We start from the raw sequence: 20,323 nt of genomic DNA, 5'->3' as shown, positions 1-20,323 counted from the left end.
GATACACGGAGACTAGTTTTTAGGGGTTTGAATCAACAAACTAATAAGGGACTTTAATTTGACATTATTTAAAAGTGATGAATTCTTTCGATTTTAATTTGTTACTGTACGAGCTCTCTGGATTGTTCGTTTATCATACTTCTGATGTTTAATAATGACATTTAAGAGAATCCTAAATGGCAGTTTAAAAGGTACACGTACACAGCGGGTTCTGGGGCTGCCCCAGGGTCTCCTTCCAGGTGGATGTGTTCAGAAGACCTCCAGAGGAAGCCTCTCCGGAGGCATCCGAATCCACCTCAATTGGCTCCTTTCAACATGAAGGAGCAGCGGTTCTATTCCGAGTTCCATGCAGGTGTCCAAGCTCCTCACCCTATCTCTAAGGCTGAGCCCAGCCACCATGGGGAGGAAGCTCATTTTGGCCGCTTGTATCCGTGATCTCGTTCTTTCGGTCACAACCCAAAGCTTGTGATGATAGGTGAGGGTTGGGATGTAGATGGACTGGTAAATCGAAAGCTTTGCCTTATGGCTCAGCTCTCTCTTCACCATGACGGTCCGGTACAGCACCCACATTGCTGCTGACGCTGCACCAAACTGCCTGTCCACCTGGCGCTTCATTTTCCCATCACTCGTGAACAAGATCCCAAGATATTTAAACTCCCTCGCTTGAGGAAGCAACTCCCTCCCCACCCAGAGGTGGCAATCCACCGGTTTCCGGCAGAGAACCACGGCCTCAGACTTGGAGGCACTGATCCGCATCCCTGCCGCTTCACACTTGGCTGCAAACCGCTCCAGTGCATGCTGAAGGTCACGGTCTGATGAAGCCAGCAGTACCACATCGTCTGCAAAAAGCAGGGACGCGATCCTGAGGTCCCCAAACCGAGGTTCGACAATTGGTTGGAGCCTCCTTTCCAGCACTATGGGAACCACCACCCCGGTCTGCCACTCCACCATACCCGATGCCCACGCGACACTGAAGAGACATGTCAGCCATGACAGTCCGACAATGTCCAGAGCCTTCAGCATCTCAGGGTGAATCTTGTCCACACCTGGCACTTTGCCATCAAGGAGCTTCTTAGCTACCTTGGCGACCTCTACCACGGATATGGACGCAGAAACCCCCGAGTCTTCAGGCTGTGCCCCCTCAGCAGAGGACGTGTTTACCGGGTTCAGGAGTTCCTCGAAGTGCCCCTTCCACCCCTCGACAAGATCCCCAATGTGGGTAGCAGTTCTCCTCCCTGGTTGTACACAGCCTGGGCGAATCCCTGCCTCCCCTTTCTGAGGTATCAAACTTGGCTTGCTAGCTTACTACCTCCAGCTAGCCTCGTTTTTAGCTTAGCTAAACTCAAACTCTAATTTTGGGTCAATGCAACTGAAAGCTGGTCAGTATTTTCTACTTTGGTTCTTTGATTACATTATTATTAATGGATATAGGAGAGTGTAGAGTAAAAAATTACAGTGTTATAATGAATTACGCGACTGCTAATGGTCACTAGCTAACATCACTTACCTGTCAGCCATGTTGTGTCGCCCCGGTAGACGGTGCAGATCGTTTCCCTTCCTTCTACTGCACCCACTCCAATTCATCTCTACAGTCGTTCACAAATCCTCTCTTTGACTCGTACGGTGTTGTCGCTGTAACGATTGGTCAGTCAAGAGTTGATCAGAGTCCTGATTGGTTGACCTCCCCTACAGACTGTAAATAATATATATTATACTAGTACACTTTATTATTTTATGTACCGTAAATGGTCTCTTCATTTGGTAGCTGACAATTCAGTTGTTTTTTTTCCTACATTCTACATTAGGAATTGTCATCTGATTACATGTTCTTTTGGTGCATAATGAAAATTTCAAAATTACAATCTTGGATTAGAAATCCAAGCAACAAAAAGTTGATTGGATGTGCTTTTTGCTTTTTTGTTGTTTCAATTGTTATCGTAGTCAGATCTACTAATGCCTTAATAATTGGACTGTGATATGGGTAAGCCCATTAATTTACATGTTCACAGCAGTTTTGCTTTCTACTTTGGCAGCAGCTGCAATACTTCTAGTCTGTATCATATTTTTAAATTCCTCATATTGGTGTGAGATTATAGTTTGTTATTCTGTTTGCGATTGCTCATCTGTTGCCAAGACTGTTCCTTTAATGAAAACATGTTCATAGCGAGATTCATAATGAGCTTTGTGTGACCCCATAACAGGGCTGCAGTTTTTAGATTAAACCAGATGATAGAAGATGATAGATAGTTATCCTGGCTAGGTTGGATTTGCTTTATCGTGCAGGCCTCATGTCTAAATGAACTCGGAAGGAGCAGTATGTAGAAACTGCATGTATAGAGTCACAAAAAAAATTGTATAAAAACCTGCTTAAAAGGTTGGTAACTTTGACCCAAAACAAGTTTTAAAAAGTGCAAACAGTTTCACAACACCACAATTATATCAGTGAAACTGGCAGGATGTTTTTAGGTTTACAAAGAGATAGACTGATCACACAACTGTTAACTTTGGTGTTACAGAATTGCTCCACAGATTTCTACTCAGCATCTTGAAGTTGTGAGTCCGTCCCACAAAACGTTTCTGACTGGCATCAGGGGGAGAAGTGCTTGAGTTTTAAATCAGCACTGTGAATGTGACAGTTACTTAACTAAATAGCCGAGTAATAAGTGGCTCATAAAGTGAAGACATATTTTTTTTGTGGTTGTTTTTTTTTTTTTACAACGGAGCTGAACCACAGAGTCTGGTGATAATTCTCCTCACTGTCATATGAATGAAACCATTCACATACAGATTCCGCTGCCTCTGTACTTACTGCTCTCTGCCTTTGTGAGGCACTTTCGCGGCGAGATGAAGTGTGGATTGAATGTCGCTGCTTGTTAAAATGAATGTTGTTTCCTCGCACATTAACTTTTTATTGTGTTGACTTACGCAGAACAAATTTCCACACATTTTTTTTGTGGGGAAATAAAGAAAAAGAATCTCGCTGCCTCAGAGTGTGTTAAAAAAAAAAGAAAAAAAAAAAGCAGTCCCTCTGTTGAACGAATCCCTGCTGGCCTCCTTGTTCCGATTGCCTGTGGCAGGATGAATGAGTTAATATGTAGTCATTGTGTGAGCTGGATATACTCACACACGGTGCTCTGATATCCCACATCAATGGGCTATTGCAAGTTAATGACCAGCTCTGTGAAGGCCCATTTGCACGAAATATGGACAGTGTAAAAACGAGCTTGGAAAGCAGGTGCTGCCGCCATTGAGTAGCTCATAACCCGGCCATATGGTTGTGAAGAATCTCATTTGGCTGTGCACTCTCACAAAGGCCTGACTCTAAAGAAACCCAGAGCCATTCCTCCAACGCTGCGAAGACTCTGGACCCTCTAATACCCATTTCCTCCCCTCATCCCTTTTTCTCTTGTTGCATCGATGAACAGTGTGTGAATTTGCATAATCATCTATAGGTAAATGATAGCTACTCTGGTCCCTGGTCTTCATTTGAATAGAAATGATAAAACTCTTTATGGTATAAAAGGAAATCAGTGAAGTGATAACAAATAGTCTCGATGGCATCTATCTCCATCTTCTTGCAGCATTATCTCCTGCTTTCACACCACGACATGGATGAGTGATTGACAGCCAACCCGCAGTCTAACATCCAAAAAAAAGTTTGGGAACAACATTTTTTTTTTATTTCTGGGAACTGTTTGGAGTCAAAGGAGCATAAGACAATAATTAACTGGTCAAAAAAGCCAAGTACCAACACAAAAAATCAAAGTGAACATACACACCGACTGACTTGATTTGCATGAAAATAAATGAGAACAAATAATTTCAGCAATAAATAATGACATAAAAAAAACAACGTACTGCCGGAAGATAATGTCATATAAATGAGACATGAAATTAGCTATACATTAACATAAAAAAGAAATCAAATGCAAAAAAGACGAGTTGAGCAGACAAGACGTTGACGTCACAGTTAAAAAAAAGAAAGAAAAAGAAAAGATAAGAAAGAAAAAAGAAACAGAAAAACACCTGTAAGTCAGTAAGGTGCTAGCAATAGATCTCCAAATCCATCATAATCTGTCTTTATTCACTTGTTCTGTTTTTTAAATTTCCAATAAAAAAATAAATGACATGATGAAAGTAATTTCAGAAGAAGGAGGAGTCCCTAATACAAGAGCTGAGGGAGGTGTTTTCTATTTGACTGACAGCTTCCGATGGTCAAATATTCATGCGACTGAAGAGAAACACCATCCAGAGAGACTAGACTTCTAATCTAACAACATTTGCTCCCTGCCTAAACAAATGTTCCTGTGCACATCATTTCTTATCTCCAGGCGATCCTGGCAAAGGAATCAAAATGATTTTTTTTGTCATGTTGCTACAGCAGAAAAATCAAATCAAATTTGTTGTCTATACAAGAGAGAGGATTTTAAATAATAAAAAAAAAAACCTCAACAGAAAGTTGAATTTTCTGTACAATATTGACCTGCAAAGCACAACGGCTAGATGTAATAAAATATGTAAACATATTTGCTGTTTTTGACACAGTCATCTGTGACAACAGATAGAATCACACTTGATCACACTGGAGTAAGTCTTTAGCCTGGATTTTTTTCTCTGTTTTTTTTTTTTTTCAAAGGTTGTGACAATTACATCTTCGCCAGACACAAATTATGGTAATGCATTTTTGCCACGGCATATTAGGAAATGTAAAGAAAACTGAAAGTAAAAAAAAAGAAAAACGTGAAATGAAGAGAAAGAAAAACGCTATCAGAGATTTAAAATTCAGAGAAATAACAATGCGTTGTACATTTTGCCTGGTGGATCCACTCTTGCACGCTTGAACACAATCGAGAATTTGGATGCCATGCATAGCAGTCCAATCCTTAACTGAGACGTGAGGGAGGGAGAGAAGAATATTGAGATACATTACTGTATCACATCCTGCTGAGCGGTCACTGAGCACTGCCTAGTCAACCCTGACTGGCCCTCTTCCTTCCAAAAAACAGACCTAAATTCAATAAATAAATAAATTACTGAATGAATAAATAAAATAAAATAAAAAAACTAAACAAAAGATAGAAATAAAAAGACAGCTTAAAGTACACGTATACTTTACCTCATATCGCATCCATGAAAGCTACATTTAATGAAACCGCGAAATCAGGTTTTGACTTCCAACTTTCCCGACAATCATTGTTTCTTGAGGTCCCTCACTTACACAGATGCCAGCACCACGTCACATACACCTCACATGCATGCTCAGAATGGCCGAAATGACAGTGATCGTATTTTACAGGGTTACAATGGACAAGGTCATTAGAACTCCAAGGATCACACACCTCTTGACAGTCACTTGGGGTCGTGTGGGTGTTAGAGTGATGTTATTCACACTGTCTCCAGCAGGGACTCATTAAAAATGTCCACGCTGAGTCCCGATGAAGTTACTGCATTGTCTCTCTGTAATGCTTACAATAGTAAGTGTGCTTCCATAAGCCAAAGTTCTTTTGTAAATGTTTCAGCGACTCAGTAAGTCTTGAGTTCTCAAGAGATTTTATTCTTTTTAAATCACAGTTGCCAATATGGTACTGTCAAAATGTTTATACTTTGTTCCAAACAGTTTATTTTTTATGTGTTGGGAAATGACTTGATTTCTATACATAATATTCCTTGTCCTTGTCTTTCGGTCTCTTGCTACTGGCGCTGCCTTTGGCACTGCCGCTGGGTGTTTTATCCTTCACCACAGCGCCATTGGTTTGCGCCGAGTTGCTGATGTAGTTGCGTGTTTCGTCCACCTGGTAGGAACCCTCGTCCCTGTTCCTGTACTTGTACATGGCGTAGAGGAGAATGAGGATGCAGAGGGCGGCGGCTGACACAATGCCCACCACCATGCCCGTGGTACTGCTGGATTCCCGGATCACCTCTGAGGCCCCCGGGGGCACCCGCCGTACCACGCCGGGCACCGTGGGCAAGGCGGCAGGCACCGTGCGCAGCATGGGCGAGGTGATGAAGGGGCCCCGTGGCTTGGTGCCGTCCAGATCGAAGGACGTGGGCAAGGGCAGCAGGACTATGTCCGGCTGTGGGGGTTTTACCTCGCGGTTGTTCATTTTCCCGGCGGGCAGCTTGGGTGGCGTGTCTGAGGGGACCGCCGCCGGCGGCGTGCCCCGGAGGTCGGGCAGAGGCGAGGTGGGTGTAGTCCTACCTGCCTCAGAGGCTTTGCTAGGCCTCAAGTCCTTGGCCTCCCACTTGGGCGCGAGGGCATTGTAGCCGCCTTCATAGGCCGATGTGGTCAAGATCTTATCTGTTACCAGGGAGAAGGTGGTGTAAAAATCTTCATCGTCAGTCGGGGGCAGGCTAGAGTCGAAAGCTTCGCCAGAGCCAAACCCCGAAATCACCATGCCATCATCATCATCATCATCACCATCATCACCACCATCACCATCATCACAATCATCGCTGCCTCGGTCCGACAAGCAAGGTACCCCCGCCTCAGTGGCCATGGCCAAGGATTCTTTGGTGGTCTCAATAATGGTGAGGACGGGGCGGAGGGTTGGGGGGAGGGGGATGAAGGGAGAACGGGTGGATACAGAAGGGATGTCTATGGGGTCCTCGACTAGCACGGGGATGACTAGCTCCCCTCCTGCAAAGCGAAACAGAGAGAGACACCAGTCAGAGGGCGGAAAGGCTTCCATTAGCAAAGCAAGAAGCAGTCAAACACCAAAAGAATGGTAAACAAAGAATGTATAAAGCAAAGCTCAACAAAGGGAGAAAAGAAACTGAAGATAAACCAAGAAAGAAAGAACAGAAAGTACTGTACCAGTGCAAAAACAATGAAACTCAGAACCAAACAAGACCCAAACTGAAAGAAAACAACAGCCATAAATCAAGTATACATTGCATCAAAAGGCTTTGAGGGATGCACAAGGGTGAGCCACGTTACACTGACGCCTCATGTTAACTCCTACGTGTCCGACATGCTCTCAGGAGCTACATTTATAATGTAGTACAAACTGCAGTAGTCATGGTTATACTATGTTCTATGTGCTGTATTTACGTTTATCATGATTGCATATAAAAGTGTGATACAGTTTATGGCCCCGTATCGAGTTCGAACCAGTATTTCTGCATTTATCTCCACATAAATGACTAGGTCAGGCTTTTAAGAGGCATATCTCATTTATCTTCATGCGAATTCTTTTCAGTCCGCTCAAAAACTATAAGCGCCCGTCGTTGCGCTTTGTGGATAAAAAGCAGCAGAGGCTATTAGCATTTGTTTGCAATTCAAGTGCGAGATTGTGGGCCTGAAAGCAAGTTAACTAAGTCTGAAATGAGAAACTATTTGTAAGGTGTTTCATACACTGTAGCTGCTCGGAGAGGAGCTTTTTAACCCTGCTGACCTACACGGGCGAACAAATTCTAACAGCTCCTGCATCACAGAGCTGAAAAATGACAGAAAAACAAATAAAGGAACGGTATTTCTTTTTAAACTCCGAGTGCCTTAAAGTGAAAGTGCCTCTTAAAAACCTGATTCAGGTTTTCGACTGCCTGCAAAAGAAAACGCTACCAGCAAAAAGCACCACTCACATTGAGTGATTGAGTGAGCTTATTCCCTCAGCATTAGTGGGCTCCCCTATTTGCCCTAGCCTCTTGCCTTTTGACCCCTACAGTTACCACAGTGGCACAAAGTCACCGGGCAGTTCACTGACACCTGAATGTTTCCTCGCTTGTACTAGAATCCGGCTTGTAACAGCCTGTGTTCTCCATTTTGAAAAAATTACTTCATTATTCAGCTTGTAAGACCAAAAAGGACATAAACACGCTCCCACCACCCCCCCACTATTTCTAATTAATCAATTCCGCTTTACTAGTTAAGTGGCTCGACTACAACAAAGAGTTTGAAACATTCAGATGTCCATTGAAGCTGCTTATCCTCTTGCCAAAGTGGCTTGTTTGTACATTGCAAAGGCTCACAAACAGGGCACTATAAAGAGATGCAAACCTCTTGGAACAATAAAGAAAGAAAGGAAGAAAAGAAACGGAAAAACCCCACCGGAACGGAGGGAACCCAAAAAAAAAAGAAATAATAATAATTAAGGCATTGCAAAAAGAGTTCAGAGTTAGAGCAAACATTGTAATAAACATTCACAAAGTAAAGCCACAGATAGAGCTATCCAGAAAAAGGATTAGTAAGTAGAAAAACAGGTAAAATAAAAATAATAATAATAAAAAAAACAAAGCTCGGAAAATCATAAAAGCCTACGGAAAAAAAAATAAAAAAAACAGTTTTCAAAGGAAGAAAGCATACCATCAGTTTTGTCAACTTACATCAACAAATTGCCCGCATGATTTTGGCAGGAAGAAAAAAAATTTACAAAAGAAAGTTGTGTAAGAATGCCTTTGGACAAGTTAGGTTAGTTTCTTTTTAACAGTTTCTGATTAAGTAGTATATATTTCTCTCTCTCTCTTTTTTTTTTTTTTTTTTTTTCTTTTAGACAGGATGGCACAGGGAGGCAACAACACATACATCCACACATCATGACATGAAAAATAATCTTCACCATTCTGTTCAGGATATCTTTTTTTTTTTTTTGTTCTTTTGATAATCATTTGTATAAAAAAGAAAACGGTATATCTATAATTCTGATTGATAAGTCTCTCCATAAATATCTACAGCCTGATTGGATGACTCTTTTTTTTTCTTTTCTTTTTTTAAAATATTTTTTTCTTTTTTTTAACTTGTTCATCATTTATGAACAAATGGATGACTGTACATATCTTAGAATCTCTACGTAAAGGGTTCGGGAGGAGGGAGTGTGAGACGGGGTGGGACCTATGAACATACTAGGAAGGAAATGACATAGATGGGGGTGAACGTGTACATCAGTTGCCATGTCCATGTAAAGGCGGCACGAAGCGGTCGGGCGGCATTAGAGCTTTTGGCTGTAAGGAAGGGATGGGGATATACAAACAATGAGCATATACATGCCCATCTACAAAAGAGAACAGCACTCTCAACACTGACAGTTTTACAAACCCTAAGCTGCAACTTCTTTGCCATGCACAAAAAATCAACAGACTCATTCATCGATTAAATCCAAATTTCGATTAAGAGAAAGCTACTCAGTGACAGGTGAATATTAGAGATCAGCATAGAAACAGTTTGGAACAGTTTTTTTTTCACAGATAAAGGGTCTACTTTGGAAGTGTCTTCTCTTTTTTCTCTATGAGAGCGTTTTTTTTTTTTTTTTAAATTTGAAAATCCCAATACAGCTGCTTGGTTTTGTTATCCAATCTTTAAAAAGCCTTCTGTTGCTTATGAAACAGTCATTAATTCATAGAGAAAAGAGGAAGCTTCATTCTAATTAGAGGGGTGGGGGGAAGAAATCATTAAAACATTGGCAATTCTTAGCAAATTAGCAGTTAAAAATTTGAACATTTTTCAGAAAAGAAACAGAGAGAGTCACATATATGTGTACTGACATATATGTACAAAAGAAAAGAAAAGAAAAAAAGAAGACAAAAATGATAATAAAACAGATTAGCAAGCAAGAAAGAAAGGCATCAAATTTCTCACACTATCAAAGATGAACAACCAGAAAGCACACACTGAGGCAGACAAAGAGAGGGGGGGACAGTTTATAGGCAAAGTGTCACCACCTTCGTTTAACTAATAATAAACACTTTATTATTAGTTACTTCAATACATTTCTCTTGTTAGTATTTTAAAACACAGGACAGGGCGTGCAATCTGGATGTACGTCAGAGAAAGAGAGGCAAAAAATCAGACACGTTTGATTGGTTTTCTTTGGATTTTTTTTTTTTAGTTCCACTATCAGAAGTTGGGTTAATGCATGCTTAAGTAAGTTGCATTTAGGGAGAGTAATATACAATAACAATACAGCAAGCCAGGGGACAGGTGAGAGGGGGAAAGGCCTTAAGAAGGGGTCAGTAAAGGTCACTGCCACCAAGGGCTGTGGGATATTTTCTCAAGCAAATAAAACCATTCATTAGCAGTTATCGGGGGGGGGGGAGGAAGGTGCACCATGGGTGATGTATAACCAACATTATGTGGCATTTAAGCCCACCACGCTCGTTAATTAATCAAGAGGGGAGGGGGGGAGCAGGGTGGTAATTAATGAGCAACTTTTTTTTTTGTTTTGTTATCAAATGTTTAGATGCTTTGTGTTATGCGCATAACCAACAGCCTTCGTTTGACAGATAAACATCTGGAGTTCCACAAGAGGGCGCAGGGTGGCGAGTTTATTTATGCCTCTGGTGAATTAAAGGAGATGTGCACATTTGTCTTCACATATCAGGTTTTGGTTCCTCCTCTGCAGGCAGGGGCGGTTTACACAAACCTCATTCATTTAGCAACAAAAAAACGAAAAAATCGGGCCTGTGAGCTAAAGCATTATTGAGTAAATACGGCATCCGTCGCACTGTACGGACGCCGCATCATCAACAGTGACATCTTTAATGTGAATTTCCCGACCGGCCGGCCGCGCTCCGGAGAACGTCTGACATGATGCACGACGGCTTTTCTGAGGCATTACTGTGATCTTCTCCTCCGCTAACAGCGACCGCTCGTGTTGCATGACAATATTCCAATAACGGAACCAAAACGCTTGCCCCCGTTAGATAAACAGTGGCAGCGCGGAGTAAGTGATTTCATCCAAGGCTCTATTTGCCCGACTCCTGCTCTTGTTGTCTCGGCCTTGTTTGCATGCTTCCACTTCATTCTTGGCTAACAGCTAACAGCGACTGTTAGCTTTGCGCTATATCAACAGAGCACTTGGATGGGAAGGGAGGGGATCGCCGCGGTTAAGGGGGTCTCCGGTAAAGTCAGTGCAGAGGACCTTGATGTTTTGGTAAACACTTTAATCCTGTGTAAGCTCTTGCACAAGCGTTGCATTTCTGAAGCAGACAAACACGGCGGTTTCTAATGGGTTTGCTCAACCAGATTGCGTTTGTTTTCCGAACTTGTAAAGATGGATGGGGATTTTATTCTAAGCCCCTGCCTCACTGGCAAATAATTCTCCACTCTGCTAGACCTACAGCCGGTTACTCTGTTTTCTTTCTCTTTAGGCAAAAAAAAAAAAAAAAAAGAAAGAAAGGCGTCGGGGTTTCTGATTAACAAGTGCTTCCTCTGACTAGCCTTTGCATCAATGAGAAAAACTCATCTGCAAAAATGAAAAACATGAAACAAACTTAATTTTAAAGCCGCTCCTCTTTTCATCCCACCATGTAATAAAGACACTATCTGCCGTACGCCTCTGTGGGCTTTTGAAGAGGAATTAAAGTAAATATAGTTACTACTAAATGGCTGATTGACTACCTCAGCAGCTTGCAGAAATCTCCGAGCAGCACTTTCTCTTTTATTTCCTTCTCGCTCCCTCTCTTCCCTCCCTTGGTCTGATCCCCGTGTCCATCCGACGTTTGCTGAGGCTTCCGAATGGAGATGAATCCTGACGGTGTGTCAAGGATTTGACGAAGCTACACCATAAAAGCGGAAAGCACCAGCACCAACCACGGATGAACTGAGTCAATGGGATTTCGACGCTGCAAATTGTGGGTGAGTCAGTGGTTTGGGGGCCCTGAAATCCCATTGTGGTGCGTGCATTGTGCCCAGAGACCTGCTGTAGCAGATTCTTTCACCTCTACCTACTACAGGTAGGGAACTGATTACCAGAAAGGCAGCAACACACAGATTCGGAGTGTGGACACACTTACAGGGACATGCCAGGGATTATGTTGGTGTGCTGTGCGATGGCTGAGCTTTCTAGAAACATGTACCTTAAAAGCACTTTACCCTGCCATTAAATTATCTTATCTCGCCTGTGCACACCCCTGCAGCGGGAAGCCTAATTTCTCACTGATGGACATTCATTTCCATCCTTGAAAAGTTGCGCGATATTCCGTTTACAGCCCCAGCGAGTGGAGAAATCCTCCCTATGAGGATACACAAGCCACCTCTGGCTGCTAGAGGAAGAGCTCCCTTCCTGGTGAAGCCACGGCGCATGGCAGATAGCTCTTAATCCGTCATCATGTGGCTGGCCGCAGTCTGGTGTATTAAATTGGCATCTCCAGCAGGCGTGGCGACTCGCCCCTGTCAGCTGGTCGATTTGCTGTACAGCCATTAGACTGCACCTCTGCACTCGGCGGACATGTGTCAGCTGGATAACCTTTAAACTGATCTGAGGCCCGTGCCGAAGTGACAGCCGGCCCGATGGGGCTTGACGGAAGCCATAGCCGACGCCACAAGAAAGCTCAGTGATCCATCCCTATCATACTTCATTCTGTACCTTACACTTGGGTCTTCATAAACAGCGATGAAGAAATCACACAACATTACATCCCTGCTCCGAGTCTAACATTAATTTGAGGCACAGACCCGAGACCTTATCTACCCAAGGCCAATGAGATGAGGAGACATCTATAAATACTGTATGTTACATCTGTTTGATCTGTGTTCCACTTGATCAAAGGCTGAGGGTAATGGTGCATGCAGGACCATTTATGGGCCGTTTATTAAAACTCTTTTTACGATGTATTTGACTGTCACATAAAATGCAACAGTTTAGCTTGTACCAGAGATGTGTAGGCGGGCTGTGCTTTCTAGGAAATCTGGTTGTTGTTCAAAAAGACTGAAACAACCTACCTGTATGTTTATGCTCAGTAGCAACGCTGTTTGGGATTCTTATAGCGCAGCGAAAAGTAACGTTGTGGAAGATGCTGTGGCGACTCTTGGGTGCACAAAGCATACGGGTTGCTTCTTCCCCTGACCGTAAACCTCTATTAAATGTTTTGACCACTTGGGGTGAGTGTAACAAACTGTAAAGCCAACATTAACACGTTTTGCCCATGTGGAGTCCCACTTTTCGCTCTGTTTTGGTCTCCACCACCTTCACAGGCAAAATCTTTCTCTTTAATTACTACAACTTTTGTGTTTAAACAACTGCCTGCTGCAGCTGTGAACAAGGCTGATGGGAAGGACGAAAACAGTGAAGGTGTGGCCCATTAATCCGAAACTATGAGCTAAGAGATGCTAAAACGGTTAACATCAGAGTCCTTTCTGGATTCTGGTATGAGTATGTCTTTGTCTATTGAGCTTAAGCCCTATTTGCATGGGATCTGTAGTGATTTCAAATAACTGTGGAGGTCATCTTCAATTTTAATCCCGTGTAAATCTGCCATGTCTGCAACTTGTAAGGTAAAAACAACCCCCACAGACTTCCTACTATGGTTCACCAAAGGTCTTGTGATAATAGTAGTTGTGTATAATTAGATTTTTTTACATTTCTTTATGCTTTATTCGCATCTTTCTTCTGCCTCTTTCCCGCTCGAGAATTACAGAGGCTGCACCGGCAATTATAAATGAAAGTTGGGAGCGTTTTGGGTGCACGTTTAGGAGGCTCATGCCGCTACGCAGCGTGGAGTCCAATTCACAGAAAGCTCAAATCCATCAAAGGAGTGAAATCTCTAAGGATCATTAAATGGATGACGTGACAGCGTGCACCAAGGAACAGTTTGCTGTCTTACAGGAACAGTTAGTGTGTGGAGGCCTATTAGTATCACATCTGCAGATAGTGTCAGCGAATTCAAATATCAAATAGGGCTTAAGTCATCTGTTTTTAAAATATAGATTAGAGCACCTTTTAGTAAAGTAGTTGCCCAAGCCTGAACTAGAGAGGCAGCAGATAAGAAAACGTATTTTCTTTTTTTTTTTTATGCCCCTTTTTTTTACGCTTTTTTTCTTCGTTTTAAGTTGGTTCCCCTTCCTTCTTTTGGTTTTTCTCTCTTTGCAGACACTCTAACATGGTATAGCAATAAAAAAAAGAGGTGTAACTAATAACAATAATGATGGCTCTGTTCCAAATGAGTTCCCAGATTCTGAAAACTGTCTCCCTGATATGGCTTTCGGGCACCACTAACAGTAAATGAAGCAAAGACATCATTAATGTTATTAGTCACACCTGGGCTTTTCCAGCTACGACAATATAAAACGTCTGCTGTGACAAAGACCTTTTTTCTTTGGTTTAGTCCCATTAAAAAGCAGACTTTTTTTCTTTTCTTTTTTTTTTTGTGCTCGTGTTATTAATCTGAATCATTTCCCTCAGATTTACCTCACTGATATTAATGCTTTAAAGGATTTTTAGCAACTTGTACGCACTGTGTGGACAACTCCAACATTCTGGTTCGCACTTATGGATTAATGAAAATCATTTGCATCAATTACGACAATCTAATTACGTATTAATCACAAAATTGCTCTGATTACACGGTAATGACGAGCCGCAATGCCGTTAATCACTGTGAAATTACATCATAAATTGAGTTGGTATTTGCTTTTTCTCCGGCGTATCTTATATTTTTTTTTCCACCATTGGTTTTCAGGTAGCAAGTGCATATAGTTTTTTTTTTTTTATTATTCAGAGGACTGTCAGGGACTTGCACACTCCTTTATTTGCTCTCTTGTGGAACTCACACGGGTTAAAGGAGGGGGGGAAAGGTAACAGTTTTATTAAACACTCACACACTCTCACACACAGACAACACGACCACGAGACGACCACGTAGAGCAGACAAGACAGGCTGTTTTTTTGGCAGACACAGACGGAGCACTGACAGAGACAGCAGGCACAAGCATCCAACACGAGACGCCTCCGAGGAAGGAGGAGCTGCTGCTGCTGCTGCTGCGGGGAACAGCGGCGGTGCAGCAGGCCCGCCGCTGTAGCCCCCCGCTCACACACATGTAGTAGAAGCCAGGTGAGGGGAGGGAGGGTTTTTTTTGTTGTTGTTTTTTTTAGCTTGAGACTTATGGGTGGAGAAGAAACAGCACATAAAATGGATGCCAATCATATCCATGCAGAAGCGAGGGGTAGTGGGAGGGTGTGTAGGTGGGAGAGGATAATTAGTTAGTCTATAGAGCTGCGGTACAGTCCAGTACAGTGTGCATGCCACAAATGCCTTCTACTTGGAGCAACAGATAGAATAGAAAAACAGATATACTTTGTGGCAATAAAAGTCTTTTTATGCCATCTGCATTCAAACAGACATGTATATGCAGAAAGGCTAAAAGAAAGAAGGTGGGTGAGTCGGGATGGAAGGGGGAGGAATGGGGTTGGGTGAGGGTGGTGGTGGGGGGGGTTAACGCTCGGAAGAAGGAGGAGGAAGAAGAGGGGAGGAGACGGGGAGTCATTCTTTCACACACAACTTTCTTGAGACAGAATGGGGTTGCCTGCACAAGGCCAAAAAAAGGATGATGGCAAGAAAAGATTTTGTTGCCGTTCATTTCCCTATGTTGTATCGAAAATGTAGGGAGGAGGAGGAGGAGGAGGAGGAGGGGAGGAGGATGTTTATTTAGAAGCCATATGGCACGAAAAAATAATAATAAAAAAAATATATATATCAACACAAAACTTGATGAGGAGGAGAACTTTGAATTTTCCAACCACCAAAAGTTCATGCGGCACAAGATGAGGCAAAAAACGGGAGGAGCGGCTCTATCCTTGCTTGGAGGATGGACGACGGATGATGAGGAGGAGGAGGACACCAAAGAAATAATAATAATAATAATCATAATAAAAAGAAATAAACAACTACCACAACGAAACAAGAAAATAAAAAAAATAAAAATAAAAAAAACCCCAAGTCAACCCACCCCCTCGGTCCCCAACGTAAAAATAAATAAAATAAAATAAAATAAATCAAAAGCTCAAATCTGAAACGACCCAGCAGCTGGGTCCAAATCGATACAGAAGAGAGATGTTCATATGTGCATCACAGGAGAAAAAAAACAAAAAAAAAACAAAACAAAATGCAACAGAAAAAACGTCATGTCATGCAACTGTTCATACGACTGGAAGCGGGGCAAGGAATGAGGATATGAATTTCTGTGTCAACATGGTGAAATGTACGGTATGTATGAGTGTGTATATGTTGCCACTATATGAGGGGAGGGTACCATGTTGTCTTAGTACAAAAAAACGTCTTGCACTACGCTTGGTTGCACTTTTTTTTTTTTGAGAATACTTGGGTTTGAGGTTTAAAAACAAAAACAAAACACATGAGCTGTAAAAAAATTGCCCATTCAATTTCAATAATCTCCGACTTAAGGAAGCAACTCGTGGCAGATAACGCACCTAAACGCTGCATGAACGCGCAGAGAAAATGGCTTTCTCTTCACATCAAAAAGCCATAAGCACAAGAACCTAAATGTGGTCATAATTTCAAGGAAACAAATGCTATTACAGTGTGATAAGGCTTCAAAGTAAATGAGTTCCTTTCGCAAGATTGGGGAAAAAAAAAACAAAACAACAACACTGTAAAATTACTGGGAGAGAGTATCTGCTGAAGTACACGGAAGGAAGGAACTCATTTCCGCCAGAAATAAATAAGCGCTTGATTTCTCTGTTGTGTTCTCCGCCCGCAGATAACGAAAAGTGAAAGGGCAGCGCATTGTCTCAGCCGAGGCTTGTTATTAGCCGCCGAAAAAAGTGGACATATGCTTGGTGTTAAGCTGAGCCGTGTTTAGCCAGATTAGCGCAGCATCAATTAGTCTCCTATGATGGTATTTTTGAAGGACAGTGAAGCAATCAAATAGCCGGAGCTGCTAATGATTTTCAGAGCGCCTAAGGGGAGCTTGCTTTTTCTAATACTGAGTCAGTTTCAATACCAGCCTCCTGGTTTTACTTCTCGTTATTAGGACGAGTGCCAGCTGCTCCTGGGCAGAAGCTTGACAGACAGCTGCTTATTCAAAAGTCGTCCAAAACCCAAGTTGCCTCAAAAATAACCACTCCTTTTAAATCTGCGGCATTATTTCCAGCTTTTTTTTTTCTCCCTCATATTCCACTGAGTGAATATCACTTTGATCTAATCACAAAGTGATACATGTGTGTGTTTTCTGTGTGTGTGTGTGTGTTTGCGTGTAAAGGGAGGAGGGAAGAGAGACGATGCGCACAGAAATTCGAGGATATCTGTTCTCTATTAGAATGTTTCAGGTAAGGCAAGCCTCCGACGAAGGAAACAGAGGTACAAACAAGAGAAGAAGAAGAAGGAAAAGGGAGGAAGAGGCTCTGTTGCAGTTAGTCTGCTACATATCACAGTATCTAGGCTGAAAGCATCTTTGTTCTCGAAAGAATCTCAAAATGTATCCTCTGTCAAGAGAGACGCACACACGCACAGCAAGAGGAAATCAACCAAGTACAGGACAGATACATTTTGAAGCATCAGTGCGGGCGACATGGGGCTTGATACTAATTTCGTACTTTGTTGAGTAAAGTTTTGCTCTCGATCGAATGCTGAGAGAACAAAATTAGTATCAACGCTTCGTCATGTCTGCAACCAGTGGCCCCATAGCTAAGTGTAACTTGTTTCAGAGATGGAAGCTTTAACAGGTCCTGTGTGGGTTGTTTTTTTTTAACGGTTAAAACTGTGACTTCCTCCAGAGAGCATGCTAAAGTTGAATAAACTTAATTCTTACTGCTTTCATCCATCTCCAAAGAGTTCTTTAAAAAAAAAACTTTTTGATATACACTGAGCAAATCCTCGCGCTAATGTATGTTTCTCACAGTGGCTACTACTTTTTTTTTCTTTTTTGAAGTTACACTTGAAGCTCCCATGGGACATGATGCTAAGAGGAGAAGCCTCCTCGGTAGCAAATCAAAGAAAGATAAGGAGAAATAAGACCAGGTTCAGAGCAAGCACAACTCGACACACTCATCCCACCTGTGTGTCCGGAGTCGCACTCTTCCAGGTCCTCGTCGTCGCTGGAGCACTCGGCCGACGAAACAATGTCATCTGTTGTCTGTTGGGGAAGAGACACATTCACACGCAACACAAACACAAACACAAACACACACACATGCACAGGAAAATGTGGTTAGGCCCGCTGCAGCATAGTGAGTCCTCAACTCAGCCATTCCATTCAAGGATATCTCTGCACGCACAGGCCTCTCCGCCTGTCCTTCGGCTTCCATATATCACTTGGAGTCAATCATATTTCACAGTGTTTATCATTCTTCACTTTATGTGCTTTCCACCTCCGCAGATAATTGTTTTCCTTCACCCTCCGCACTCTGCCTCCGACTATTTATCGCCCCTCTCCTCCTCCATCGTCCACAATCAATGGACCCACCAAGCCCACACAGATCAACGGCGTCCCGGCTTCTGATTTGTGCTAAAGGGTGCAGGAGGCGGAGGGGATGGGGAGGGACGGGGCGGCCGACTCGCTAGCTACACCCGGACCAGCGATGGATTATCTGCACCCTCCAGTTCCCACAATTCTGATTTATCCGCCCCCCCCTCCTCTACACCCCGCCCCGCCTCCCCTTCTCTTTCGGGTCGACCCATGGAGGACAGAGGGGGTGGAGGTTGTATTTCAGCAGCGGGTGCGCTGGGCAGCCGGCGTTTATTAGAATGAATCAGCGGGGCGATAAAATAAGCCCTGTCACCGAGCAGGGTTATGAAATCAGAGTGCTGATTGAGTTTTCCAGTCCCGGCCAAGGGTGTGGGGCACTAAATATCATTGAGTTTGACAGACTAATGAAACGCGCCCCCATGCTTGTGCCGCTTGCTTTTCAACGGAGGCCAAGAGAGAGCCGTCCACCTCGACCATATGCTGATGTGCATGTCCAAGCGAAACCTCACAGGGAGAAAGTTGATTTTTCGTCGCCTGTTCCCGACGCGCGCCATGATTACGCATGATGGGCTGTGTCATTTTCTGTATCAGTACATTTGATAATGTGCTAATGCGTGTTTGCGCCGCCGTGCATAATGCACCACATTATGTACTGTACTCCAGCGTGACAGGGCTCCCAAAAAAAATAAAGAAATAAAAAAATAAATAAACGAAGCAAGAGGGGAGGCTCTAAACTAAATTGCTGTAAAATATGGCCCCCTGGTAAACATGACATTATTTATTGAAGCCACATTACGGGCGTAAAAGTCTTGGTTATTGCTGAAAGAGGGTTATTGCTTGTTATTATGATAGCAGCAGATGTGGGAGGCAGGGACACAGAGAGGGAGAGAGAGAGAGAGAGATGAAAAACCCGAGCCACTTCAAAGTCTGTTCCAGCAATTTCAGCCCGAGACCATCTCGCCATAACCCAGCATCAACTGAAAACACTGCCTTTCTCTTGTCCATTCATGCTGCACTTCTCTGCAGCTGATGCCGACAGCATCTCAGCATGGCAAATGTGTTCGCTGCTCTGGATGCATCAACTTCGCAGAGCCTTCAGCTCCCGTCTTCAAAATACCAAATTTTTATCTGAATAAATCACCTTCATTTATTAGTACTGGAGCAAACCTACACAATTCTTCAATAAAATCATCAAATCAACACAACAGACAATTAAACACACGCGTCCTTGTCCCACCATCCACTTCGCTATGAAAATGTGACTGCTTGATTTGATTATTTTCCAACTGACTGTCAGCGTTCACCACCGAGGTGAGAAGGAAAAAGGGCTGCAGCACCAGATGTCAAATATTGAGCAAAGAACAGAGTCTGGAACATTTATATAACAGACACTTACAGATGGGCAACAAATAAGAGAAAAAAAAATAAAACCTGAATAAATAAGTGGAGGAAAAAACAACGAATGCAGATTCTTTCACTGAGATGCACGATATGGTACAATTACCATCCAAATGGAGGTCTGTGTTTAAAAGTGCTGAGCGGGGCCGAGTTGATTTTGATTTTCTATCAAGATGACAAGTGGAAAAGATTTAATTGACTTTGAAAGAGGGTTCGTTGTTGGGGCACAGATGGCAGGAGCTTCAGTCACAAAGACTGCTCTGCTGGCTTCAGTAGGAAAAATTACATTCAAGGGAAAGACTGCAGTAAAAAGGGTCTGAGATTATGGTCAGCATGATGCTCGTGCATTAGTTTAAGGAGAAACGAAGCAGGATGTGATCAGACAGAAAGGGATGTTACAGCAGAGTTGAAGAAACCTCTTTGCAAATTTGAGAGTTTAGTGGTGGAAAACAAACCTCTTCTACAGAAATGTGGGAAAAAATGATTCATCCTGATGTGTAATCCTTTAACATATCCTCCACAAGTGCAAACACCAAGAGAACAGTACAGGCCTGAATGCTTGACCTCAACAGTGAGGGGATCTGGTGGTTCTATTATGCTATGGGGGGCATTTCTCTGGCATGTTTTGGCTCTTAGCAAATCAATACAAAGTGACTACCTTCATGCAATGATTATACATTTCCATCCTAATCTCTTGGTCTGATCTCTTTCAGGATGACGATGCCTTAAACCACAGGGCGTACGGGGTCACTGGATGGTTTGATGAAAATGACGTGAATCAAATGTTAT

At 42.8% G+C, this 20,323-nt stretch overlaps 1 protein-coding gene across 1 annotated transcript in view; it reads right to left on the bottom strand.

Moving 5' to 3' along the window:
- Positions 1 to 5,651: 5,651 nt before the first annotated feature.
- Positions 5,652 to 20,323, bottom strand: part of LOC103374314 (neurexin-3b-beta) — a gene marked incomplete at its 5' end in the record, with an annotated part of 86,353 nt that continues 71,681 nt past the window's right edge. Inside the window, 2 exons of the mRNA XM_008304386.1 lie at positions 5,652 to 6,637; positions 17,725 to 17,803. Coding sequence (XP_008302608.1) covers positions 5,652 to 6,637; positions 17,725 to 17,803 — 1,065 coding nt within the window. The remainder of the gene's footprint in view (positions 6,638 to 17,724; positions 17,804 to 20,323) is intronic.

The sequence above is a fragment of the Stegastes partitus genome, unplaced genomic scaffold (assembly GCF_000690725.1).
Source record: "Stegastes partitus isolate 25-593 unplaced genomic scaffold, Stegastes_partitus-1.0.2 Scaffold2207, whole genome shotgun sequence".
NCBI classification, from domain to species: Eukaryota; Metazoa; Chordata; class Actinopteri; family Pomacentridae; genus Stegastes; species Stegastes partitus.
The sequence above is the reverse complement of the archived record's forward strand: the minus strand, read 5'-3'. Positions and strand labels throughout refer to the sequence as shown.